This window comes from Elephas maximus, chromosome 11 (assembly GCF_024166365.1).
Source record: "Elephas maximus indicus isolate mEleMax1 chromosome 11, mEleMax1 primary haplotype, whole genome shotgun sequence".
NCBI lineage: Eukaryota > Metazoa > Chordata > Mammalia > Proboscidea > Elephantidae > Elephas > Elephas maximus.
The window spans coordinates 71130044-71158005 of NC_064829.1; the positions used below are offsets into that span (position 1 = coordinate 71130044).

A 27962-nucleotide genomic window follows, 5' to 3' on the forward strand; every position below is an offset into this window, starting at 1 on the left:
GCATTGCAGTTACTGTTTTTGTCACTGTAGAACACTATATGGCTAACTAAAATAGAATAGAGAGACTTAGCAAGACATAGACTACAAAAATGCAACAGGATTAAAATAACTATTTCTGACCTCCTAATTAGGGCTAAGTATTTTGGAGTCCCTGGGTGGTGCAAGGAAACCCTGGTGGCGCAGTAGTTAAGTGCTACAGCTGCTAACCAAAGGGTCGGCAGTTCAAAACCTCCAGGCGCTCCTTGGAAACTCTATGGGGCAGTTCTGCTCTGTCCTGTAGGGTTGCTATGAGTCGGAATTGACTCGACGGCACTGGATTTGGTTTTGGTTTTTGGGTGGTGCAAGTGGTTAACATGTTTGGCTGCTAACCGAAAAGGTTGGAGGTTTGAGCCTAAGCAGAGGTGCCTCAGAAGAAAGGCTGGTAACCTGCTTCCAAAAAAATCAGCTGTTGAAAACTTATGGAACATAGTTCTACTCTGACACATATGGGGTCGCCATGAGAAATAGAGTCTTCAGAGTATTCACGTGTTTAGCTAGTGGATCCTGCCAGACAGTTCCAAAAAGGCTGTACCAATTTATGTTTCTGCCAGTAATGTTTAAGAGTTCATATCGCTCTGCATCCTTGCTGACACTTAGTATTGTCAGTCTTAAATTTAACTATTCCTGTCAGTGTGTAGTGTGATCTCATTGTGATTTTAATTTGCATTTCCCTGATAACTAAAGTTGAACACTTTCCATTTGTTTATTGGCTCTTTGAATATGTGCATGTATGTGTAAGATACCTGTTTGGTTCTTTTGCCCCTCCCCCCCTTTTTTTTTGAAAGAGATTTGTAGGGGGTCTTTGATATTTTCTGGGTATGAGCCCTTTCCTAATTATATATGTTGCAGGTATTTTTCAATTCTGTGGCTTGCTTTTTTCATCCTCTTAATAGTGTTTCTTAATGGTAGATGTTCTTAGTTTTAATATATTCTCATATATCTCTCTTCTTGATGCTTACTCTCTTTTGTGTCCTGTTTAAGAAACCCTTGCTTATGTCAAGACCATGAAGGTATGGTATGAGATAAAGGTCAAGATTCATTTTTTCTCTCACTCATAAGGATAGTCAGTATTGCTTTTTTTTTTAAGTTTCAAGTTACGGGAAATGAAAGATTTCAAATTGTTTAATTCTGTCTACTCCATAAATAATTTTAAATTCCTTAAAATGTTCTAAGTCTTTTAATGGAAATAATGGTCGTTCTGTTTCTGTTAGTTTATAGTACCTTAAGTTGCAAACAAACTGGTTTTTCTGTCTGCCCTCAGCTTTTCTTCGTCTGTCTGTGGAGAAAATAAAACAAAACAAAACCTTGAAACTCAGGGATTTCATGTAATAATTTTACTCTAAGAAGTCTTGTCTTTTTCTTCAACCCGAGAAATACCTTCTACCTGTGAGTTCATCATTGAGTGTGTTCATGCATACAGAGAAGAATAGAGAATTGGTAGATAAAAGTTAGGTTTAATCTATCAGGAAAACCAGTAAGATTCTTGATTTCTTCTCCTAGACCAATTTCTTGTAGGGATTTCCAAAAAAGACTTATTGATAAATTCAGTGGAAAAGGAAACCTTCAGTGTTCTTTCTTCTTAATATTTTTTCTTTTCTCCTGGTTTCCCCATTTTTCTTCAAAGACACTTAAGTGGAACTGATGAGCAAGTATTATACTTTCAGAATAGCTTATTATTATTATTTTTGCCGTTTGTAGTGGTGCTAAGATTTTGAGAAGATCTTTTTCTTCTGAATGATAAATACTCCCAAGGCAAATACTTTGGAGGAAAAAAACAAAGATGATAAGAATTTTATAGTATATTGTGTGTATATTACTTCCTTCAGTAGTGGGGCTATCTAAATGTTGTTGGTAATGTCAAAATTATATCTTTGAGGATTAGTTTAACATCTGTCTTGAAATCCATAATTTCCTATTTATCTAAACAGAACTTTGCCCTCAGATCTTAGTATGAGCTTATATTCTTCAACTCTAAAGTTCTTAAGTGCAGGTTTACTTTCCCTATAAATTTGTTTGGGATTATAGGAGCTGAAGTGTTGTCTATATTAGATAAGATAAAGGAAGTCAGAAGTTATTTGAGGAAATACCAAGAAATAAAACCTTGAGGCTAGTGCTCATTTCATCAGCAATTCGTTTAAATCAGTATGTTATTTACCCCCAAAATTGTCAGCTTTTAGTCTAAAATCCTTTTTATGAATAAAGTTGTCCTCAGTGTCCTTCATAATAAAATCTTCTGGTTTAGTGTAAGATGAATGTGTTAATTACGTTTTCTTTTTCCAAGTTAATAATCTTTAATGATCATTTCAGTATAAGAACACAAAATAATTTCCTTCTTTATGGTATGACAAGGGAACTCTTCTTTAGTCTATAGTTACTGGTAAAAAATGAGAGAATGAAAACGAAGGAAGAGTCTTACAAATGATAATCAGTCTTAATTTGTCCAGCAAATTATATTTTTTGTTAATTGTATTTACGTTAAAGCTGAAGGACACAGGGAACATCTAGCTCAATTGGCATAACATAGTTTATAAAGAAAATGTTCTGCATCTTACTTTGATGAGTAGCGTCTGGGGTTTTAAAAGCTTGTGAGCGACCATCTAAGACACTCCACTGGTCTCACCCTGTCTCAGGAGCAAGGGAGAATGAAGAAAACCAAAGACAAAGGAAAGATTAGTCCAGAGGACTAATGGACCACGACTACCACAGCCTCCACCAGACTGAGTCCAGCACAACTAGATGGTGCCTGGCCACCACCACTAACTGCACTGACAGGAGTCACAATAGAGGGTCCTGAACAGAGCTGGAGATAAATGTAGAACAAAATTCTAACTCTCACACACACACACACACACACACACACACAAAACCAGACTTACTGGTCTGACAGAGATTGGAGAAAACCTGAGAGTATGGCCCCCAAACACCCTTTTAACTCAGCACTGAAGTCACAGGCTTTTAACTCAGCACTGAAGTCACTCCTGTGGTTCACCCTTCAGCCAAAGATAAGACAGGCCCATAAAACAAGGTGAGACAAAAAGGGCACACCAGCCCAGGGGCAAGGACGAGAAGGCAGGAGGGGACAGGAAAGCTGATAATGGGAAACCCAAGGTCGAGAAAGGGAGAGTGTTGACATGTAATGAGGTTGGCAACCAACCTCACTAAACAATGTGTGTGTTAATTGTTTAACGAGAAACTAATATGCCCTGTAAACCTTCATCTAAAGCACAATTAAAACAAAACAAAAAAACCCCAAAAAACTCCAGGGCATAAAATTAAGGAACTACTCTAAATTTTTAAGTAAATTTCAATAGTATGTATTGAGCATTTGTTCTAAGGCTTAATGATTTTATGCGTAGAAACATAAATAAGGACATAGAATTCTTATACTCAGGTAGCTTACAAACTAAAATAGGATTGTTGTTGTGCACCACTGAGTCGATTCCAACTCATAGCAACCCTATATGACAAAGTAGAGCTGCCCCCATATGGTTTCCTAGACTGTAATCTATGGGGAGCATATCACCAGGCCTTTTCTCCCATGGAGCTGCTGGGTGGGTCAAACTATCCACCTTTTAGTTAGCAGCCGAGCACTTAACCATTTTGCTACCAGGGCTCCTTAAAATAGGATTAAGGCATTTATGTATATGGGTTATTCTGAGATGAGTATTTAGAAATAGTTGATTCAGTAGAATATTTCAGAATTTGACTGCTATGTGGAAGAAAGTGTTGGCGAGTCCAGTGTGGTGAAGAGAGAGTCCAGTTGTATAAGGTGATACACTAGGTCTGCCCCAGCATGCATTCAGTTTCAGAGGTGAGCAACTTTTTGTCCTCTTGTCGGGCTTGGAGAGGTTTCCTATCCAGCTTAACCTGCAAGCTAATTGGCTCAAGTAAAACTGAAGACGCAGATAAACAAAAAGAAAAAGTCAAACCGTTGCTATCAAGTTGATTCCAACTCATAGCAACCCTATAGGACAGAATAGAACAGCCCCATAGGGTTTCCAAGGCTGTAATCTCGACAGCAGTGGGTTTTGGGTTTAATCTTTACGGAAACAGACTGCCACATCCATCTACTGCAGAGCAGCTGGTGGGTTGAACCGCTGATCTTTCACTTAACAGCCAAGATCTTAGCCACTGTGCCACCAGGGATCCTGTGCAGATAAGCAGGGGCTGATAGACATGAGCTGAATGAATGAAAAATATTCATTCTTATAAACTTCAGGGGAAAAAACTAGTCATGTGATAAAATGTTAATAATGCTGCCCTGAAATAGTTTTGGTAAATGTGGAAAATCAAAGTTTTTTGGGGATGTAGCATAAGAAATGGAGGGGTTTTTTTCATACTCAGTCTTAGAAAATTTTATGCTTGATTGTCTTTGATCGCTGAAGTATAGTTTTGTATCCATAACCAGTGGTTTGTTTTTCTTTGCTCCTAAAAATATAAAAAGTTTTACATTTTTTATTTTGTGTGTTTGAAGGACTTAGATCATAGACTTGATTAGTTGTAAATCTGTACGTCTTTCTGAATAGTCTTTTAGCTAAAGTGTTCCTCGTTTTCACTTTATATTGCCTTTATATCTTAGGTAATTGAGGCAGTTTCTTTTATATCCAACTTAACGTTAGAGAACACCGTACATGAATTGAATTTTTCTCATCTCTAGAAGTAGTTCCTTATTTTTTAATCTCCAGTTAGTTCAATTAATTTGTTTAGATATTTATTGAACACCTACTGTGTATTTGTCACTGGTGTAGGTCCCCTGAGGGCACAAATGTAAATGAGATTTTTCTTGTTCCTGAAGTTCAAAGAAGAAAGAAAGGTTAATGATTCTAACATTGTTTGAACCACGCTATAAAAGTATGAGATGTATAAAGTGTTAAGGGAAGAGAGATGAAGGCGAAATTATTTCTGTAGTTAAGAAAGGCTCAGATATGGAAGGATGGGTAAGAACTGGTTTTCTGATTTAAATGTAGACTTTAAGAGAAAATATGTTTTAATAGAATTGTACAGGCTGAATTTCAATACAAAAAATACAACAGATATGACAAACTCCTTTCTTTTCAAATTTCCAAGTTCTTGTCAGTGGTCTTAGATTGAAAAATATTCTCTTAAAAGTTTTTTTGAATGATATTCGGTCAGGTTTTTATAAAACGGATTTGATCAGAATTGAGACAGTTTTAAAAGTATGTAGTTAACAGTAGTGAGCCATACTTCTGGTGTAATTTTAAGATATCCTTGCTTTTTATGAAAATAATTCATTTTGAAATTTTTGTATGTGTGTATGTCTCCCTCCCATTATTTTGCTGACCCAGCACTTCCCCCCGCCATTTAATAGCTGTTAGATTTTAATCTAAGCTGACAAAACATATAATGTGTACATTCATTCTACTAACTGATGATGTAATTTTTATTTGTATTCATCAGTAATTAGCAGCTATATTAAGTATTGTGAATTAATTCTGTTAGTGATAAGTACCAATACCTAAGAACAGATGCCATTTAAAACTGCTTGTAATTGTTTATATGGGAAGGCTTCAAATTCCAAATGGGAAAACCTAGAATAAATATAGAAGATTTTAGGTGTTTAGCCTGAAAAGTTAGTTATTTAGAGCAGGGTGGGTGGGGGAGGGTTGGACAGAAATAACCCTGGAGCCTGTGAATGTTACCTTATTTGGAAAAAGAGTTTTTGCAGATGTGGTTAAGGTAAGGATCTTGAGATGGGGAGGTTATCCTGGATAATCCAGGTGGGCCCTAAATCAAATCACAAGTGTCCTTATATGATGGAGGCACAGGGAAATGTGGGACACACAGAGAAGGCGATGTGAAGATGGAGGCAGGGAAGGGAGTGACACTGCCACAAGCCAGAGAAGCCAAGGAATGTGGGAGTACAAAGTTAGGAGAGGCCAGGGCCAAATTCTCCTTCGGAACTTCCCAGGGGACACCATGAATTGGGGCTTTTACCGTCTAGGGCTGTGAGAGAATAAGTTTCTGTTGTCTTAAGCCACTGAAGTTACAGCAGCCGTGGGGAACTCTAGCTATACCTGGTTTCTACAATTCCAGCCAAATCTCCATTCATTCAGTGTTCTGTCATTCCATGCTGAACAAATACTGAGGACTGGTGCTAGTGATACACTAGTGAATAAGACAGGTAAGAAATCTCCATTCATGTAGAATTTATATTCTGTTAGGAAGAGCTAGAAATTAAATAAGCAAACCAAAATCATTTTATAAAGTAGTAAAAAACAATGGGGGGAAAAGGCAAGGTGATGAAACTTGGGTAGAATGATGCTTTGAATAAATTATCCCTGGAAGACCTCTTGAGATAGCCATTTGCACTAACTTCTTGAGACAGCCATTTGAGCTGATACGCACGAGGCAGGAATAACCCCCGTAAAGGTGAGTGAGGAGGGTAGTGTGATAGATGACAAGTGGACACTAGCCAAGCCATACCAGACACTGTAGGTCACAGCAAGATTGGATTATGTCCTAATGGCAGAGGGAGGCCATTGGAATGTTATGGTCTGATTTACCAGATTTATCACATCTAGCCACTGAGTGGAGACTATGTGTGTGGAGATGTGGATGGCTGCCCAGTTTCCCAGAGAGTGGAGGCAAGGAAACTACCTGGGAGGTTGTTGCTCTGTAGGCAAAAGATGGTAGCTGGTAGATTCAGGATATATTTGAGGGATAGAGCTAACATGATTTGCTGAAGATTATGAAGGAGAAAGGGAAATGGAGGATGGCTTTTCTACCTTCATGTATATACAGTTGCTAATCCAAGGCAACCCGTTATCCTTGAGTTGATTCCCACTCATAGGACAGAGTAAAACTGCCTTACAGGGTTTCCAAGGCTGTAACCTTTACGGAAGCAGACTGCCACATCCTTTCTCCCACAGAGTCACTGATGGGTTCAAACAGCTGACTTTTTGGTTAGCAGCTGAGCACTTAACCACCGTGCCATCAGGGCTCAATCCAAGGGAGTGAGCATGATATATTTATAGAGATGACCCTGAATACATTTAAGTGATTCAACAATTTATTGGCAACCTCCTGTACTGTAACTACTAGAAAAAAAATTTCTCAGCATATCTTGCAACTAAATGAACATCGAGGTAAACGTATGAGTATGCTAAATGAATATGTTCTGTTCAGTGTTTTACAAGTAACATGCGAGTCGTCTGTACATGTTGACATTTCAGTTCACCGTCCAGTTGTTTATTTAACTGATTGGTGCTAGCTTTATTTGGAGTTGTGAGTAGGTAGCAAAAAATATGTAAACTTGTTGAAAAAATATGTGGGATTGTGATAGTCTGCAGGGTTAATCTTCATGTTTTTTTCTGTCCTCTTCAAGTGCTAAGAGCTTCTCTTGAAGACAGTTAAATAAACAACGAGGTTTGTTTAACGTAGAGAGAAATGAAGTGTTAACGCTGGCATGGTCTACTAACGTACCGATTCCTGGCCTTTAGCCAAGCCACTGCCCTACTGTAGACAAAATCACTGCGTGCTTCGAGTATTTTTGGTAGTTTGAATTTCCAGATACAAAGCTTAGAGATGTGATTCTTTTGTCTTATGGGGCTTTTGCCTTTAACATTTAAAAGTCAAAATGCCATATCGTACCTAGCAATCTTTAGAACTCAGCTAACAAGACTTGCTTGATCTTAGGTGATACATAGTGATTAAAGTTTTATTGTAAAAATACTCTCCTTGTATTGTATTGAAAATGCAGTGTGACAATACTGAACAAAGGTAATACCGTAAATATATCATTGTTGTAAATATATTAATTGTTGTAAATCTTGGTTTTAAAAGAAATGCCATAAAACTAAGGAAAATTAGACTTGTTTAGATCAGAGATGAACAATTTAGGGTTCTAGGACTAATTTTCAGGGAAAGAAGGGCTGTTTTCTACAATCAGAACCACTCTACCTGCCTTTCAGGTTGCCACTTACAGTGGCTCTCCTACTTGAGAACTGGCTGCCCATTATGGCATCTGTAAGAGTATGCTGCATCACACCCATCCTGTCCCTGTGACGCACAGCACACTCAGCCCTTTCCCTTTGTATGTCAGAAGAAGGACGGGAAGCTTGGTACCCTACATATGATTGGTATTCCCAGTCTAGAAGTTTGCTCCTAGGATGTGATGGCAGTTTATTTCTGTTCCAGTTAGAGTGAAATTTTGACTTGAATGTAACTATTAGTCAGGGAAACCCTGGTAGCATAGTGGTTAAGTGCTACGGCTGCTAACCATAAGGGCCGGCAGTTCGAATCCACCAGGTGACGCTCCTTGGAAACTCTATGGGGCAGTTCTACTCTATCCTATAGGATCACGATGAGTTGGAATCGACTTGACAACACTGGGTTTATATTAGGGAAATTTTAACTACTGCAACAAACAACCATGAAAGTCTGTGCTTAGTATAATACAAATTTCTTTTCTTATGAGCATGTCCATTTCTGAAGTTTCTAGGTTCCGAGTGACTCAGGAACCCAGGCTATTCCTTCTTGTGTCTCAGTCACTGATTGCCTAGAGCCTTGTCAGAGTCTTCTCCTGGACCCACTTCATTAAGCCGGTTGGTGGGTGAAGAGAGTGAGGGGGATATAGTGTGGGATGTTTTATAGCCAGATCTGCCCACATTGTGTTAGCCAGAACCAGTCACATGATTCCAGCTGAATTGTAAAAGAGACAGAAATGTGGTGATTGTGCTGTGTCCAGGAAGACGAAATGGAATTGTTAAACATCTAGCCAGTCTCTACCAAAATAGCATATTAATTTTACAGCATTAGTATTAAAAAATAATGTTAACATATATTTCTAAAGCTATTTTCTTTTACCCACTTTTTACAAAGTAATTACTTCACGTGTGTTATCTAGCCACAACTACTAGTATTAACAACAAAGCCTATTTCCATTATGGGTAGTGAATATGGGTTTGTTATAATTAATAATATGGCTCATTGTGTTATTTTTTTCTTTGACATGGTCTCAGGATGTTCGAAAAGGTTGTACATTCCTGTGGGAAAAATATTCAGTAGTGGATGAATACTTATTTTTGCTCATTTTGATTTATGGCTAATTTAGGGCAGCTCTGGGTTTTTTTTTTTTTTGGAGCTAGAAAGAACTGGTAACTTTAAAGAGGAAACAGAAGTCATTAAAAAAAAAAAAATCATACTCTTCGACCTAGAAATTCATAGAATGAAAAACTGGAAACAACTATCCAGCTATAAGGAAATAAGTAAATAAATTGTGGCGGAATTTTTTTTTTTTTCTTTTACATTACGTTGGCCCTGCGTTTAGACAATCTTTAAGGGTGTGAAGGGAGTAACTCACATTTTCAGGTACTCTTTAATGAATATTATAAGAGAATTTGTAAGCTCTCTTTCTTTTTTCTTAGTGGTCTTTAAGAATTTAGAAACTAGAGAAAGCTTAGGACATGACATTTGTCAGGGATACGGGTCTACAGTAATTTGGGAGATATAAATAAACCTAATCAAGTTGTGTAACAGTAAGAAGCACGATTTACTGGGCAGTTGGCTTTACATATTTTGATCTGATGCATAAATTGACCCTCCCCAGATCTTTTTAGCAGCTGGCTGTCATTTCCATTAGCTAAAAAACAACTAGTCTTAAATCTGTTTCAAAGCTCCTGTCAGCTCTCCTTGCTGAGCTTGTGTATCCTTTCAGCTCTGAGACAAAATTCGCAGATGCCAGTTCAGTGCTTGCTTTTCTGGACCTTGTTACAGAGTCATTTAAATCCTTGCGCTGGCTCTTGAAATGACCTTAGGCAAGTAATTTAATCCATTCTTTCTGTCAGCTGGAGGGAGTCAAGAAGGATTTAAAGGCTTACATACAATAAGAAAGGAGCCCTGGCCTTGCAATGGTTAGGCACTTGGCTGCTAACCAAAAGGTGGGCCGCTCGAACCCACGGGTGGCTCTGTGGGAGAAAAGACCTGATGATCTGCTCCTGTAAAGATTTTGGCCTGGGAAAACCAATGGGGCAGTTCTACTCTGGCGTATAAGGTTGCTATAAGTCGGCATCACTCAGCAGCACACAACAACATGTGCAATAAGAAATGCGCTTCAGAGTTTTATCAGCCTCAGCTCTAAGGTGCAGAAAGTGACGTGAGTGCTGATGGTTTCCACTCATTCTTGGCCATTTTCAGCACCAGGGGCAGTCTAAATTCCATTAATTTTTATGTAGTGATCAAAACTTTCTTAGCTTTTGGTGCCATTTCATCGTGAATACTTTCACTTTCTAAACCTTTGGAAATTGTTGAAATTGCTTAATGGGCTATTCTTGTGTATGATTACTTTAGGTTACAGTAGATCCTCACTAATTTATACGAAGTCCTATAAAAAATTCAGAGATTCTTTTAGGGGTATGTAGGTTATTAACGTTTTACTATGTTCAGGTAAATAGAACTAAGTGAAACCAACATAGCAAATTTATATTAATTGTTGCCCCAAAACTTAGTGGCTAAAGCAACAAACATTCCTTATCATTTCTGTGGTTCTCTATCATTAGCTGCGTGATTCTGGCTCAGAGCCTTTTACAGAGTTCGTAGTCAAGATATCAGTAGGAACTGCAGTTCTCTGGGCTTGACTGAGTCTGGAGGATCTGCTTCCAGTGTGACTCACTCACGTGGCTGTTGATAAGAGGCCTCAGTTCCTCTCTGGCTGTTGGCAGGAGGTTTCAGTTCCTCACCTTGTGGGCCTCTTCAGAGATGCTTGAGTGTCCTTGAAGCATGGAGCTGGCTTCTCCAGAGCAAGTGATCCTAGAAAAAGGGCAAGAAGGAAACCATATTCTTTTACAACCTAGTTTCAGAAGTCATGTGGCATCACTTCCACCATATTTAGTTTGTTAGAACCAAGTCTGTAAATACAGTCCACAGTCAAGGACAGTGGTATTGGACTCTACCTTTGGAAGAGAAGAATTTCAAAGAACTTGTGGATATATTTTTGAACAACCACAGTGATAGACTCTAGGAAGTGTTTAGCAAAGACATGTAATTGGCAGTAATCAAACTTGTACTTATTTCTCTGTTGTTTCAATAATCTAGTTAAAACAGGTAATTCTGCTACAGTATGTATGTTCTGAAAAATTGTAAATTAAAAATGACAGGGTTTACGGGAAAATAGAGTTGGTGGACAGAACACTTCATCCGTGCATTTTTGTAACCAAAACGCTAAAAAATGTAATAATTGTTACCGTAAGAGATAAAATTGACAGTTTGGGCAGGCACGTTTCGTGTGGTTGCAAGTTGAGTTGTTTAGGGAATATTAAAAATGCACAGTAACAAAAGAGTATAAATGCTGGCCTGCAGGCCCTGAGACAGTGCATTTGCTGACGTTTTTTTCCTTTCCTACTGTCTTAGTCATCTAGTGCTACTATAACAGAAATACCACAAGTGGTTGGCTTTAACAAAGAGAAATTTATTCTCTCATAGTCTAGTAGTCTACAAGTTCAAATTCAGGGCATCAGCTCTAGGGGAATGCTTTCTCTCTCTGCCAGCTCTGGAGAAAGGTCCTTGTCATCAATCTTCCCTTGGTCTAGGAGCTTCTCCACGGAGGAACCTCAGGTCCAAAGGACACACTCAGCTCTTGACGTTGCTTTCTTGGTAGTACGAGGTCCCCATGTCTCTCTGCTTGCTTCTCTCTTTTAGATCTCAAAAGATTGGCTTAAGACACTATCTAGTAGATCTCATCAATGTAACTGCCACTAACCCCTCTCATTACATCATAGTGATAGGATTTACAACACATAGGGAATTTATATCAGGTGACAATGGTAGACAATCATACAATACTGGGAATAATGACTTAGCGAAGTTGACAGATATTTTGGGGGGACACAATTCAATCCATGACACCTACTGAAAGTTATAATTCTACTCTTACTATCCTGGCTCCCTTTGTCTATAGTAAATTCTGTATGAACGAACACAATATACATATTATACCAATGTCCTTCCCCTATTTACAGTCACATAGGAGCTAATTGGTATTAATGAAACACATGTTGTAGCAGAACAGACTATTGTTAAAACATTTCCCTTAAATAGGTAATATTTCTCTTCTAATCATGTCTTATTAATTCATTTAGTATAATTCCCTGCTGATAGATAAGCCCTAATAAGAGGAAGATATCTGGAAAATTCTCAAATATTTGGAAACTACATTATATACTTCTAAGATAACAATGTGTCAAAGAAGAAATAAAAAGGAAATTAGAAGGTATTTTAAACTGATGGGAACTGAAAAGACAATATTCCAGAATTTACGAGATGCAGCTACTGCAGTAAGGAAAGAAAAAGGAAAAAAAAAAAAAGGGAATTCAGATGGGAAAGGAAGAATTAAAGCTGTCATTCTTCATAGAGGAGGACTCCAACTACCTGATTTCAAGACTAATTATGAATGTTAAATAATCAAGATAATGTGGTATTGGTTAATTAAACAGACAGATAGATCACTGGAACAACGTAAACAGTCTAGACGTTGACCTGTACATACATGGTCAGTTGAATTGTGGTCAGGGTGCCAAAGCAGTTCAATGGGATAGGATAATCTTTTCAACAATGACCCTGAAGTAATTTGGAAAGCTGTTTGAAAAACAAACATGCAAACAACAACAAAAAACCCAACACCGAACTTTGGCCTTATTTCTTGCTGTATGCAAAAATTAACTCAAAATTGGTCATAGACCTAAATGTATCAATTAAAACGGTTTAACACTCTAAGAAGAAAACAGGAGAAAATCTTAGTGACCTTGAGTTTGTCAAAGATTCCTAAAATATAACACAAAATACACTTACTTTAAAAGAAAAATAATTGGACTTCATTAAAATAGGAAACTTTTGTTCTGCCAAAGCATTGTCAAGAAAATGAAAAGGCAAGTTGCAGACTGGGAGAAAATATTTACGAGATGTATTATCTGACAAAGGGCCTGTATCCAGAATATATAAAGAACTCCAACAACCCAATTAAGAAAAAGATTTGAATAGTCACTTCAGCAAAGAAGATAATGTGGATGGCAAATAAGCTCATGAGAAGATACTCAATATAATTAGTCATCGTTGTTGGGTGCTGTCAGGTTGATTCTGACTTATAGCAACCCCATGTGGCAGAGAAGAACTGCCCCATAGGGTTTTCTAGGCTGTGATCTTTGTGGAAGCAGATCACCAGGTATTTCTCCTGCAGAGTCACTGGCTGGGTTCAAACTGCCAACCTTTCGTTTAGCAGCTGAGCCCTTAACCATTGAGCCACCAGGGCTCCTTCATTAGCCGTTAAACCAAACAAAACCAAACCCAGTGCCGTCGAGTCGATTCCAACTCATAGCGGCCCTGTAGGACAGAATAGAACTGCCCCATAGAGTTTCCAAGGAGTGCCTGGTGGATTCAAACTGCCAACCCTTTGGTTAGCAGCCATAGCACTTAACCACTATGCCACCAGGGTTTCCCATTAGCCATTAGAGAAATGCAAATTAAAACTGTAATGAGATACCACTACACCTGCATTAAGATGGCTAAAAGTGCTGACAAAGATGTCCAGCAGCTGGAACTCTCTTACCCTGGTGGAGGTAATGTAAAATGGTACAACCACAATGGTAAAGAGTTTGGCTTTTTATTAAATGGTAAACTTCCACATGACCCAGCCATTTCAGTCCTAGGTATTTGCCCAAAAGAAATGAAAAGCATGTCCACACAAAGATTTTATACCAACATTTTCAGTCAAAATAGTAAAAAAAAAAAAAAAAAAGGAAATAACCCAAAAATCTATCAGCAGATAGACAAATTGTGGTGTATCACTCTGGTATACTACTCTGCAATAAAATGAAATGAACTGTTACCATATGCAGCAACATGGATGAAAAGTGACAGAACGTGGATCAGTAGTTGCCTAAGCATGGAAGGCACTTGTTGGGGGATGGAGAGGTAGGTGGGGAGAGAGAGGTAGTGATTACAGTGGGGCACGAGGAGAGTATTGGTGATGATTAATATGTTCATTTCTGGTGGTGCTCTCATGGGGTATGTATGTGAAATCTCCCCACACTGTAAACTTGAAAATTTGCAGTTTATTCTTTGTCATTTATAACTTAATAAAGCTTTGAAAAGTAAAGATTGAAGAAAGAGAAACAACCATTGAAGATTACAACTATTGGCCTCTACTTGTCCAGAGCAAAAGAGAAAGAAGAAACCAAAGACTCAGAGAAGAAACTAGCCTACAGGACAAATAATACCATTACTGGCCGTTCTAATCAGGGCCACAATAGATGGCCCCTGATAGAATGGGAAAAAAATGTGGAACAAAACCTCAAATTCCTTAAAAACAACAACAACAACAACAAAAAACCCAGACCTCCTGGACTGGTTGAGACTGGAGGAGTCCCTGAGACTATTGCTTCCGTTAGTTAAATGTTTATCTTGTATACAGTATATATTTTACCTTTCTATGTGTATAAAACACTAAACTTCCAAACTGCTCAGTATTTCATGAGCATTAATAGTAGTGCATGTGTGTATTCCTTATTACAAACCATTGTACATATTTAACTCAAATTTTTAATAGGGTTTATGGCAGTTCATTCTTAAGTACGAGCTGTCCGTAAGTTGGACATTAGTAACCTGGGGACTGCCTGTATTATAATAAAACGTGCAAAGACCTGGAGTTAGAAAACCAAGAGGGAAGAACATGCTCAGCATCTCTGAAACTAAAAGAACTGAAGAAAAAATTCAGGCCTCGAGTTACAATATTGAAGGATTCTATGGGCAAAATGTTGAATGACTCAGGAAATGTCAAAAGAACATGGAAGGAATATACAGTCACTGTTGCAAAAAGAATTGGTTGATGTTCAGCCATTTAAGGATGCAGCATATGATCAAGAGCCAATGGTATTGAAGAAAGAAGTCCAAGCTGCACTGAAGGCATTGGCGAGAAACAAGGCTCCAGGAATTGACAGAATATCAATTGATATGTTTGAACAAACGAATGCAATGCTGGAAGCGCTCACTTCTGTATGCCAGGAAATTTGGAAGACAGCTACCTGGCCTGCCGACTACAAGAGGTTCATATTTGTGCCCATTCCAAAGAAAAGTGTTCTGGCAGAACGTGGAATTTATCGAACAGTATCATTAATATGCACAAGTAAAATTTTTCTGAAGATCATTCAAAAATGGTTGCAACAGTTGTCATGGATTGAATTGTGTCCCCCCAAAAATGTGTGTATCAATTGGGCTGGACCCTGATTCCAGGTATTGTGTGATTTTCCCATATGTTGTAAATTCTCCCTCTACAATGTTAATGAGGGAGGATGGGTGGCAGTTGTGTTAGTGAGGCAGGACTCAACCTACAGGACTGGATTGTGTTTTGAGGCAATCTCTTGAGATATAATAAAAGATAGAAGCAAGCAGAGAGACAGGGATTTCACATTACTTGGATCCACAATCAACACCCATGGAAGCAGCAGTCAAGAAATCAAAAGACGCATTGCATTGGGTAAATCTGCTGCAAAGGACCTTTTTAAAGTATTGAAAAGCAAAGATGTCACCTTGAAGACTAAGGTGCACCTGACCTAAGTCATGGTATTTTCATTCGCATCATATGCATGTGAAAGCTAGACAATGAATAAGGAAGACCAAAGAGGAATTGACACCTTTGAATTGTGGTGTTGGCGAAGAATATTGAATATACCATGGACTGCCAAAAGAACGAACAAATCTGTCTTGGAAGAAGTACAACCAGATTGCTCCTTTAGAAGAAAGGATGGTGAGACTGCGTTTTACATACTTTGGACATGTTGTCACGAGGGATAAGTCCCTAGAGAAGGACATCATGCTTGGTAAAGTACAGGGTCAGCGGAAAAGACAAAGACCCTCACTCAATGAGGTGGATGGACACAGTGGCTGCAACAGTGGGCTTAAGTATAACAACGTCTCTAAGGACGGTGCAGGACGGGGAAGTGTTTCGTTCTGTTGTGCATAGGGTCACTATAAGTCAGAACCGACTCAACAGCACCTAACAACAACAACAGAGAGACGGGGGACCTCATACCACCAAGAAAGCAGTGCCAGGAGCAGATCACATCCTTTGGACCCAGGGTCCCTGTGCAAAGAAGCTCCTAGTCTGGAGGAAGATAGATGAGAAGGCCAACAGAGACAGAAAGCCTTCTCCTGTAGCTGACTTTCTGAATTTCGACTTTTAGCCTACTTTTCTGTGAGAAAATAAACTTCTCTTTATTAAGCCCATCCACTTGTGGTATCTGTTACAGCAGCACTAGATGACTAAGACAACAGCTTATCAGCTACTTGTCAGGAATTCAAGCTGGATTCAGAAGAAAATACGTAACTAGGGATATCATTGCTTATGTCAGGTGGATCTTGGCTGAAAGCAGAGAATACCGGAAAGATATTTGTCTGTGTTTCATTGAGTGTGCAAAGGCATTCGACTGTGTGGATCATAACAAATTATGGATCACATTGTGAAGAATGGAAATTCCAGAACACTTAATTGTGCTCATGGGGAGCCTGTACACGGACCAAGAGGAACTTGTTTGTACATAACAAGGGAATACTGTGGTGGTTTAAAATCAGGGAAGATGTGTGTCAGAGTTGTATCCTTTCACCATATTTATTCAGTCTGTTTGCTGAGCAAATAATCCGAGAAGCTGGACTATATGTAGAAGAATGTGGCATCAGGATTGGTGAAAGACTCATTAACAACTCACTATATGCAGATAACACAACCTTGCTTTCTGAAATTGAAAGAATTTGAAGCACTTACTGATAAAAATCAAAGACTACAGCCTTCAGTATTACACCTCAACGTAAAGAAAACAAAAATCTTCATAACTGGACCAATAAGCAACATCATGATAAATGGAGAAAAGATTGAAGTTGTCAAGAATTTCATTTTACTTGGATCCACAATCCATGCGCATGAAAGCAGCAGCCAAGAAATCAAAGTACGTATTGCATTAGGCAAGTCTGCTGCAAAAGATCTCTTTAAAGTGTTCAAAAGCAAAGATGTCACTTTGAGGACTAAGGTGCGTCTGACCCAAGGCATGGTATTTTCAACTGCTTCATATGCATGCAAAAACTGGACAGTGAATAAGGAAGGCCAAAGAAGAATTGATGCCTTTGAATTGTGGCTTTTGTGAAGAATATTGAATGTACCATGGACTGCTAGAAGAAGGAACAAATCTAAATCTGTCTTGGAAGAAGTACAGCCAGAATGCTCCTTAGAAGGGAGGATGGTGAGACTTTGTCTCATGTACTGTGGACATGTTATTAGGAGGGACTAGCCCCTGGAGAACGACATTGTGCTTTGTAAATTAGAGGGTCAGCGAAAAAGAGGAAGACCCTTGACAAGATGGATTGACACAGTGACAGCAAAAATGTGCTCAAAGACTAGCAGGACCCCAGAGGTCACGGTCCCCAGACCTTCTGTTACCCCAAAACAGAAACCATTCCCAAAGTCAGCTCTTCAGACAGGGATTGGACTGGACTATAGGACAAAAAATGGTGCTGGTGAGGAGTGAACTTCTTGACTCAAGTAGACACTTGAGACTGTGTGGTCAGCTCCTGTCTGGAGGGGAGATGAGAAGGTAGAGGGGGTCAGAAGCTGGCTGAATAGACACGACAATGGAGGGTGGAGAGGAGTGTGCTGTCTCATTAGAGGGAGAGCAACTAGGAGTATATAGCAAGGTGTATATAAATTTTTGTACGAGAGACTGATTTGATTGTAAACTTTCACTTAAAAGCACAATTAAAAAAAAAAAAAAAAAAGGGCCCCAAAATGGCAAGGATTATGAGGATGACAGGACTGGGCAGTGTTTATTTTGTTGAACATAGGGTTGCTATGACTCGAAATCGACTCAGCGGCACCTAACAACAAGAACTACATGGATACCGCATTTTAGCTTTTCATAAAAATTTGTGAAATTTTTACTAGAGGTATCTGGTGTACATGTTTGAGTGTTCCATCCTCATTTCCTTTCTCATTGGCTTATTTCTGTCTCTTTGACTTTGCTTATTTCTACCTTCACATGCCCAACCTATTTAACAAACTGTCTCAATTTTTCATCAGTGTTAGACTGAAGGAACATAACGGTCAGTTATTTCAAATGTCTCGTTTTACTTCATAGGCAAGAGATATGGAAAAATAATAAACTAGTGGTAAATCTTATCCTTCTCTAATAAGGTTTTGATGGCCTCAATCTTATATTTTTCTCCATTTAAAAACTCCATTTGTAGATGCTGTTCTCTCTCAGTCGTCATTTTACTTACTGTTTTCTCATCGTTTCATACATATTGGTCATTTTTTCAAATTCGATTGTGTATTCTTAATGTGCAAGGAGTATATCTTATGGCTTTTATGTTCATGTGGTGTTCTGCCAGTCTTTATTTCTGACCTTCTTTGAGATATTGAAACAGCAAGGTTCTCAAAAAACATATGGGAGATGCATGAGGAATAAGTGGAAGTAGCAAACTCTGACATTTTAAAACATTTTAACGTTATTTGGAGAGAGATAATCTATAGAATCAGAGACTTAATGGATTAAGATAGGTCTTTCTGTTAGCCCATTAGAGGAACTAATGGCAGTAGCAAACAGCCTTGTTTTCTTCTATTGTCTCGTACTCTGCTGTTCTATTGGCTGTCCTGCAAGTTGCTGTATGTTTCTGGACCTTTAAAAAACAAACAAACAAAAAAAGCCCACAACCTGTTGCTGTCGAGTCGATTCCGACTCATAGTGAGCCTATAGGATGGAGTAGAACTGCCCCATAAGGTTTCCAAGGAGCGCCTGGTGGATTCAAATTGCCAGCCTTTTGGTTAGCAGCCATAGCTAACCAGGGTTTCCTCTGGACCTTTAGGATACCTATTTTGATTATTTTCTGGTGAAGGGTTACTTTCACACTATAAAACTGACCTCCTTATTTACCCATCCCTAAAAACACAGCCATTGCCATCGAGTCGATTCCGACTCATAGTGACCCTATAGGACAGAGTAGAACTGCCCCGTAGAGTTTCCAAGGAGCGCCTGGTGGATTTGAACTGCTGACCTTTTTGGTTAGCAGCTGTAGCATTTAACCACTACGCCACCAGGGTTTTCTTACCCATCCTTAGTATAGTTAAATTTAATTTTATTTTGTGCTTTATCAGAAGCCACCACATTACCTGTGAATGACAGTGATGTTGCCGAAGTACTGACAGGCCTAAAATGCAAGCCTTGCTCAGTGCTATTACAAGAGTAAATTCAGCTACGGGAAAAATTATTTCAAACCATTACTTTACCGTGCTTGAAATGTGATTCGTGGAAGTGGGGAGAATAGACTCTTCCTACTGAGTGATTTCACCAACTTTCTGTTCACTGGGGAGTTGTCCAGTGAAACTGTTTGCCAAATTTGGTGTTTATACGTGTTTAAATGTGGTTTTTTTTTTCTCTCCTAGACGTCCATAGTTTTCATCAGATTTTTCAGGTGGCTTTGCATGACACAAAATAGTTAAAGTAGCTGACTTCAGAGGGAAGACAAAACTGAAATCCTGAATTCATGAAAGTAAGGGATACATTTGTTATGAAATAGGCTGAATTTCAGGAATGACTTTGATCACTTTTTTTATGGCTACAAACCACAAAAATCTTTGGTGATGTTTGCTGAAATACATCTCCCAGGCTTCCATGGTTTCAAGTCTATAGTCTGCTATAGGTCCTTCCAAAACCAAACCCAGTGACGTCAAGTCGATTCCGACTCATAGCCACCCTATAGGACAGAGTAGAGCTGCCCCATAGAGTTTTCAAGGAGCGCCTGGCAGATTTGAACTGCCAGACCCTTTGGTTAGCAGCCGTAGCATTTAACCACTACGCCACCAGCGTTTCCAGCAAATGGATTCAGCTGGGGGACCAAAAGACTGACGTCCTTGGTGGGCTAGAAATCTCAGTGATTCTGATAAAGGTGTTCCTTGGAACACAGTTTGAGAAACTTTGCTTTAAGCAGTTTGGTGTAGGGAATATTTTAGTTTTATCTCCAGCACCTAGCCTGGCATGTACTGGGCATTTCAAACTCTTTTCCCTCCCTTTAAACAACACCTGTACTCTGTAAAATGAGTAAGAATTGTCAATTTGGTGTGGGAGAGGAGTCTTGCTTGAACAAGACTCAGAGGTGTTCTAGTGTGATCTTCCAGGATCGTGCTATAACTATACCAAGAAAAAACAAACCCGTTGCCGTCGAGTCAATCCTGACTCATAGTAGGCTTCAGTCACCTCCTGGCCAGTGTCTGGAGATTAGTAAAGATCCGTACTAGTCTAGTAGGGACTAGTAGAAAGCACCGTATCTACTATGTTCCCAGTGGTGAATGACTAAGTTAGAGAAAGTGTATGGGTTGTATGTTTTTAAATCACACAGTTGGGGTCATATCTCAGTCTCAACTTGCGATGTTTGCTTTTACTGGCTATCTTTCCTCCTGGGTCAAGCAAGAAATGCTGTAAACTTGTAGGGACTAGAGCAGCCTTTCTAAAGTGAAATTTATAGCAACCGACCCAGCTTTAAACTGGCAAGAATTGGTTACTTTAGTCTTGCCAGTATTTATTAGAACGTAGGATAATTGAAACTCTTTTCAATTGAGAATTTCTAGAGCTGTCAAGGTAGATGAACATAATTCCTTATATAATAGAATAAGGAAGCCTAACACAAAGGACGGCGCACCTGGGTGATTGCCCAGGTATATGTTGCCTCATTCATCTCCGTTTTCCCCAGTGTCCCTTTGGTACACAGCGGAGTCCTGAGGGTATGTGATTTGGAACACTGTGGTAGGGAACAGACAACAAGGATATTGAAGTTCATTCAGAACAAGACAAGAGGCGTTTGATTCAGACTGGGATGTTTAGGACTTTGCGAGGACAGATTGATCTTACCATTTGGCTCCAGGACTGTTCGAACCTCTTGGGAAATTTTCAGGTGAGGGAATAAAAAAACCTGTCTCTGTTGTTCTCTTCATATTCCTTTTTTTAAATCCCATCCTGCCTTAGCCTAAGTCTGGCGATTTGCTCTGGGATTTTCTCTAGAATGTATGTGGAATTGGAGAATTGAATTGAAGGACTGTCCCATATGTACCTCTTTTTCCTCTCTGTTCTTCAGTCTCTGTAATTACTCACATCTGCATAAATGTGACAGGTTAATAATTGTTCTTGAAACCACTCTCCGATGTGGCTGAATAAAATGCCTGCTCCTTTGCATTCGCTAGCATATGTATGTATATATTTATTTATTGTGCTTTAAGTGAAAGTTTACAAGTCAGTCTCTCATACATAAACTTATATACACCTTGCTTTGTATTCCTAGCTGCTCTCCCTCTAACGAGACAGCACACTCCTACTCTCTACCCTGTATTCCCCATGTCCATTCAACCAGCTCCTGTCCCCCTCTGCATTCTCATCTCGCCTCCAGACGGGAGTTGGCTGCATAGTCTCATGTATATACTTGAGCCAAGAAACTCACTCCTCACCAGTATCATTTTCTGTCTTATAGTCCAGTCCAATTCCTGTCTGAAGAGTTGGCTTAGGGAATGGTTCCAGTCTTAGGCTAACAGAAGATCCGGGGACCATGACCTCCAGGGTCCCTCTAGTCTCAGTCAGACCATTAAGTCTGGTCTTTTAAGGAGAATTTGAGATCTGCATCCTGTTGTTCCCCTGCTCCATCAGGGATTCTCTGTTGTGTTCCCTGTCAGGGCAGCGATGGGTGGTAGCTGGGCACCATCTAGTTCTTCTGTTCTCAGGCTAATGTAGTTTCTGGTTTATGTGACCCTTTCTGTCTCTTGGGCTCATATTTACCTTGTGTCTTTGGTGAGTGTGTATTTATTTTTGAAGATCAGATCTCTTGTTAGAGATGTTGGCTTATTACAGTCATGGAAATTGGATTTTGGAAATCCAGTTGTCTGTTACCCATTGTTTTAGTCCTTCACTTATCTTTCATTTTTTTGTGAGTCTTTTCTCTTCTGAGGGGGGTTCTGTGGTAGAATTCTCACTTTCCATGTGGGAGATTGGGTTCAGTCCCCAGCCAATGCACCTCATGTGTAGCCACCACGCATGTGTTAGTGGAGGCGTCTATGTTGCTATGATGCTGAACAGTTTTCAGTGGAACTTCCAGACTAAGCAGACTAGGTAGAAAGATCTGGCAATCTAGTTTTGAAAATTAGCCAGTGAAAACCATGAGCATCACAATGTATCAATCCCATCGTACATGGGGTCACCATGAGTCAGGGGCTGATTTGACAGCAGCTTTTAACAACAACTTTTCTCTTTGCACTCCCTGCAGGGGGAGAGTCTCATATAGAAAGGAGCTCCTGGACTGAGAGCCTGAGCCTCTTTTTCTTTGGGGGTAAATGAACTTGTGCAGAATGGTTCTGTTTTGAATTGTTTCCTGGGTGTCCTACCCATTTGTGGGGACACTAACATTTGGTGGACAAACCACACAGCGCCTTTCCACTGAGTGCTAACTCCGCCTTCATTACCTGGACACCTGGTTCAAATAGCTGAACCACTGTTCTGCTTCTGGCCCAGCCCCAGCAAGATTATGTAGTGTGCGGTATTTATCTTATAAGACACTCTGATACACTAGGAGAAAGAGGAAGTGAAATTCAGACCTGTTGGTTTTGTTATTTGCTAAGATCTTTGCCCACAGGTATGTCCTGGGAGGGTTCAGATACTCTTTGGATCTTCTTGAGATCTATTTTTGCTACTGCTGCCCTTCCTCTTCCCTGTTGTAGTGAGTATTAAACATTTACTTGGTATTTATGTTAATGTCAATGTTAATAAGAATATACTTTCTCCTAAATCTATCTATTTTGCCAGCCCTAGTGGTGCGGTGGTTAAGAGCTTGGCTGCTAACCAAAAGGTCAGCAGTTCACATCCACCAGTTGCTCCTTGGAAACCTTATCGGGCAGCTCTGCTCTGTCCTGTAGTGTCTCTATGAGTCGGAATCGACTCAACAGCAATGGGTTTTGGTATATGGCCTAGAGTAGGGATCAAGCCAGAAGTGACATTTGTCTAGAAACGTTTGACCATTTGCAAAAAAAAAATCCCAAACTGCCCCATAGGGTTTCCAAAGCTATAATCTTTCCGAAACAGACTGCCACGTCTTTCTCCCGTGGAGCAGCTGCTGGATTTGAACTGCTAGCCTTGCGGTCAGCAGCTGAGCACTTAACCACAGCACCACCAGGACCCCTTCTAAGACATGTATCCCTCATTAATTTATTTCTGAACATGAACTTCTGCACTCTTTGATATTAGGTTTTCAGTGGCTCAAACTGGGAAAATACTTTTCACCTTGTTTCTACAACTCTTGCACTGGGTCAGTCATAATAGTTCTCCCATTCAGTTGATGGGACTTCACCTGAATGTAATGCTGCCAAGTTCATTTCCGTCTGGTCAGTGAAGACTATGCAGACCTTTCTCAGATCTCTCTGTCTCTGTGTGTTCCCTCTGTGAATCACAGGCATGACAGTATAACATCCTTCATGGATTGGTGTTAGGCTTATTTTTGAGGATTTATCCTATGGTAATAGAGAAAAATCCTCAAAGATAAGCCTAACACCAATTCGTTTATTATGTCTCCTTAGTAGTAAATACACATTGAGTATTTGTAGAGGGAAGACTATCAGCAGTCAGTTCCAGTAAAACTGGTTAACTTCATTAAATGCTAGATGTTGAATGTTATTTTCTGATCTCAGTCTTTATAATACTTTCTTCTTAGTACATTTAAATTAATTCAGGCCATTCATAAATATCTTGAAGTCATCTCTTTTTAAATGTATAATTGTGAAAGATACAGAAGAAAATAAAATGAGCTAAAACAGATGCCTTAAGATGGTCTTATCCAAGGGTTTTAAGGGGAAAAAAAAAAATGTTCTTCACCTGATATGAAAATACTCATGTGGTGTAATTGTGGCAGTTCTGACTTTAATTGCATTACTGCATGTTTTGGATTCTCTCAGTAATAAATTAGATTGTTTCCCTATGATTACTCTCTGTCGTCTAACTAATTTATCTAGTATGCAGATAAGTAGGAAAAAAGCTAATTTCTTTTAAGACTAAAATGTCTGCTTGTGCTTGTTTCAGGAAAACCTCACAGCACTGGTAGCTTGGAACGGATTCAACTCTCAGGAATGTATAATGTCCGTAAAGGTAAAATGCAGTTGCCAGTGAACCGATGGACAAGACGCCAAGTTATCCTGTGTGGGACCTGCCTAATAGTATCATCTGTAAAAGACAGCGTGACCGGAAAGATGCATGTTCTGCCACTAATTGGTGGAAAAGTGAGTTTAAAACAAATAAAATGCTGGCTTTCTGATCTATTAAGCTTGAAGATAATGGTTTCCCAGCTCACTAAGGAGCTTACTTTGGGCCATTTCTCAGGTAATGGGTAGATGGTGATTAACTCATCCACGAGGCCTTACTCAGCTTCTGTTGTGCTCCAGCACCGAGCACTGTTGGTTGGTGAAGTTGTGGGACATAAAGCTGCCACTGGCTTACATGAGGCCACAGTGATCTTCACTTCATTAGTACATGCATTTTTCAGATCAACTAGAATTTCACTGTTAAATTCTAAGCTATACGTGATAAGTTCATTATTTATGAGGCACCTTTTGATATCTTGGACATATATTTTGTAGTGTACTATAATGATCCCTCAGCCCGTGATCTTAGAACCATTCAACCGTGCTTATCAAAGGTTAGACTTTGTGTAGCACTGAAGTTTTTGATCGCACTTTGCCTTACTTCTCTGTTTGTGTTTAGCCACCACTGGGGTTTAGCGTTTTTTGTTATTTCACTGTGGCTAGTCATAATATTCGAGCCTGAAATGTTACATATAAATATTCGAGCCTGAAATGTTGCATATTTCTGAGGAAACGTGATATAAATGACAGAAATTTCTGACTTGCAGCTTTTATTTGGTCATGTTAACTCTTTCACTCCTATCTTTTATAAAATAGAACCAAATTGCTTGGAAAAATGCTATGTTTTTCCATCTGCTTTTACACATTCTCATCTTAAAGAGGCTAATGCTGACCGTTTTCAGAAATAGGTTTTGGCTAGGCTGCCAGGTGTGTGTTGAAATCATTGCTCCTTTACTTTTCTCTGGACATTGAAGAATTAGTGACTAATACTTCCTGTTGAAGACCTTGCCCTTTGGATGGATTACTGAGAAATTAGTCATTATTATTACTACCATAAGTCATCATTAAAAATGCGTATTTAATGTTTGATGCCCTGAGGTCAAGAGTCTCTCTTCTCTATAAGGTTAAGTGTTTGCATAGGCAATTTTTTTTACATGCATACATTTATTATAAATTTTACTGATAAAAATGATAAATGGTACACAATTTATGACTAATTATAAAATATCTAATACTCTTTATTATAAAGCCTATCTAGCTAATTAATTCTCACAGAATGCTTTCAAACTCTTATATTTTTGACTGTTAATTTCCTATGGCTGCTGTAACAAATTACCCCAAATTTGGTGGCATAAAACAACACACATTCTTCTGTTACAGTTCTGGAACCCACAAGTTCAAATTCAGTTTTCACTGTGCTGAAACCAAGGCTTTGAAAGGGCGGCGCTTTCTCCAAAGACTCTAGGGAAGAAGTCATTCCACTGCCTTTTCTAGCTTCTAGAGCTACATTGCTTGCAGTCCTTGGCTCATGGCCCCTTCCTCCACCTTTAAAAACCACAGTGTAGCATTTTCACATGTCTCTCTCTCTCTGTTCTCTGAATTCATCACATTGCCTTCTCTCTTCTGCTTACAGTCTTCCTCTCTTCTGTTTTCAGTCTTAAGGATACACATGATTGCATTTAGGGCCCACTCAGATGATCCAGGATGATCTCTCCGTCTCAGCATCCTTAACTTAATCACATCCGCAAATCCTTTTCTTTTTCCCCTGTAAAATAACATTCTCAGGTTCCAGGCGTACCTTTGGGGGTCATTATGAAGCCTATCACAGTAGCCAAACTACGGTTTTAATTCATGAACAAGTGTAGCTCCAACATGATTGTTGGTGATATTTTCTTTCTTTTTTTTAATAATTTTTATTGTGCTTTAAGTCAAAGTTTGCAAATCAAGTCAGTCTCTCACATAAAAACTTATATACACCTTGCTACATACTCCCAGTTACTCTCCCCCTAATGAGACAGCCCGCTCTCTCCCTCCACTTTCTCTTTTCGTGTCCATTTTGCCAGCTTCTAACCCCCTCTACCCTCTCATATACCCTCCAGGCAGGAGAAGCCAACATAGTCTCAAGTGTCCATCTGATCCAAGAAGCCGACTCCTCACCAGCATCCCTCTCCAACCCATTGTCCAGTCCAATCTCTGTCTGAAGAGTTGGCTTCGGGAATGGTTCCTGTCCTGGGCCAACAGAAGGTCTGGGGGCCATGACCACTGGGGTCCTTCCAGTCTCAGACCATTAAGTCTGGTCTCTTTATGAGAATTTGGGGACTGTATCCCACTGCTCTCCTGCTCCCTCAGGGGTTCTCTGTTGTGTTCCCTGTCAGGGCACTCCTTAGTTGTAGCCAGGCACCATCTAGTTCTTCTGAAGTCGCTGGTTTATGTGGCCCTTTCTGTCTCGTGGGCTTGTGATCACCTTGTGTCCTTGGTGTTCTTCATTCTCCTTTGATCCAGGTGGGTTGAGACCAAATGATGCATCTTAGATGGCTGCTTGCTAGCGTTTAAGAACCCAGACGCCACTCTTCAAAGTGGGGTGCAGAATGTTTTCTTAATAGATTTCATTATGCCAATTGACTTAGATGTCCCCTGAAATCATGGTCCCCAAGCCCCTGCCCCTGCTACGCTGGCCTTTGAAGCATTCAGTTTATTCAGGAAACTTCTTTGCTTTTGGTTTGATCCAGTTGTGCTGACCTCCCCTGTATTGTGTACTGTCTTTCCCTTCACCTACAGTAGTTCTTATCTACTATCTAATTAGTGAATACCCCTCTCCCACCCCCCTCCCTTCCTCTCTCGTAACCTCAAAAGAATGTTTTCTTCTCAGTTTAAACCATTTCTAAAGTTCTCATAATAGTGGTCTTATACAATATTTGTCGTTTTGCAACTGACTAATTTCACTCAGCATAATGCGTTCCAGGTTCCTCCATGTTATGAAATGTCTCACAGATTCCTCACTGTTCTTTATTGATGCATAGTATTCCATTCTGTGAATATACCATAATTTATTTATCCATTCATCCGTTGATGGGCACCTTGGTTGCTTCCATGTTTTTGCTGTTGTAAACAGTGCTGCAGTAAACACGGGTGTGCATTTATCTGTTTGTGTAAAGGCTCTTATTTCTCTAGGATATATTCCAAGGAGTGGGATTGCTGGATCATATGGTAGTTCTATTTCTAGCTTTTTAAGGAAGCGCCAAGTTGATTTCCAAAGTGGTTGTACCATTTGACATTCCCACCAGCAGTATAGAAGTGTTCCAATCTCTCCACAACCTCTCCAACATTTATTCTTTTGTGTTTTTTGGATTAATGCCAGCCTTGTTGGAGTGAGATGAAATCTCATTGTAGTTTTGATCTGCATTTCTCTAATGGCTAATGATCGTGAGCATTTCCTCATGTATCTGTTAGCTACCTGAATGTCTTCTTTAGTGAAGTGTCTGTTCATATCTTTTGCCCATTTTTTAATTGGGTTATTTCTCTTTTTGTAGTTGAGTTTTTGCAGTATTATGTAGACTTTAGAGATCAGATGCTGATAGGAAATGTCATAGCTAAAAACTTCTTCCCAGTCTGTAGGTAGTCTTCTTACTCTTTTGGTGAAGTCTTTGGATGAGCATAGGTGTTTGATCTTTAGGAGCTCCCAGTTATCTAGTTTTTCTTCTGCATTCTTTATAATGTTTTGTATACTGTTTTGCATAGGCAAATTTAATGTAGCTATTTATTAAAT

General features: G+C 39.4%; 1 protein-coding gene across 1 annotated transcript in view; it reads left to right on the forward strand.

Annotated features, from left to right (window-relative positions):
* Window positions 1–27962, forward strand: part of PHLPP1 (PH domain and leucine rich repeat protein phosphatase 1) — a 214760-nt gene that overhangs the window by 72866 nt on the left and 113932 nt on the right. Inside the window, exon 2 of the mRNA XM_049900477.1 lies at window positions 24138–24334. Within this exon, the coding sequence (XP_049756434.1) occupies window positions 24138–24334 (197 nt within the window). The remainder of the gene's footprint in view (window positions 1–24137; window positions 24335–27962) is intronic.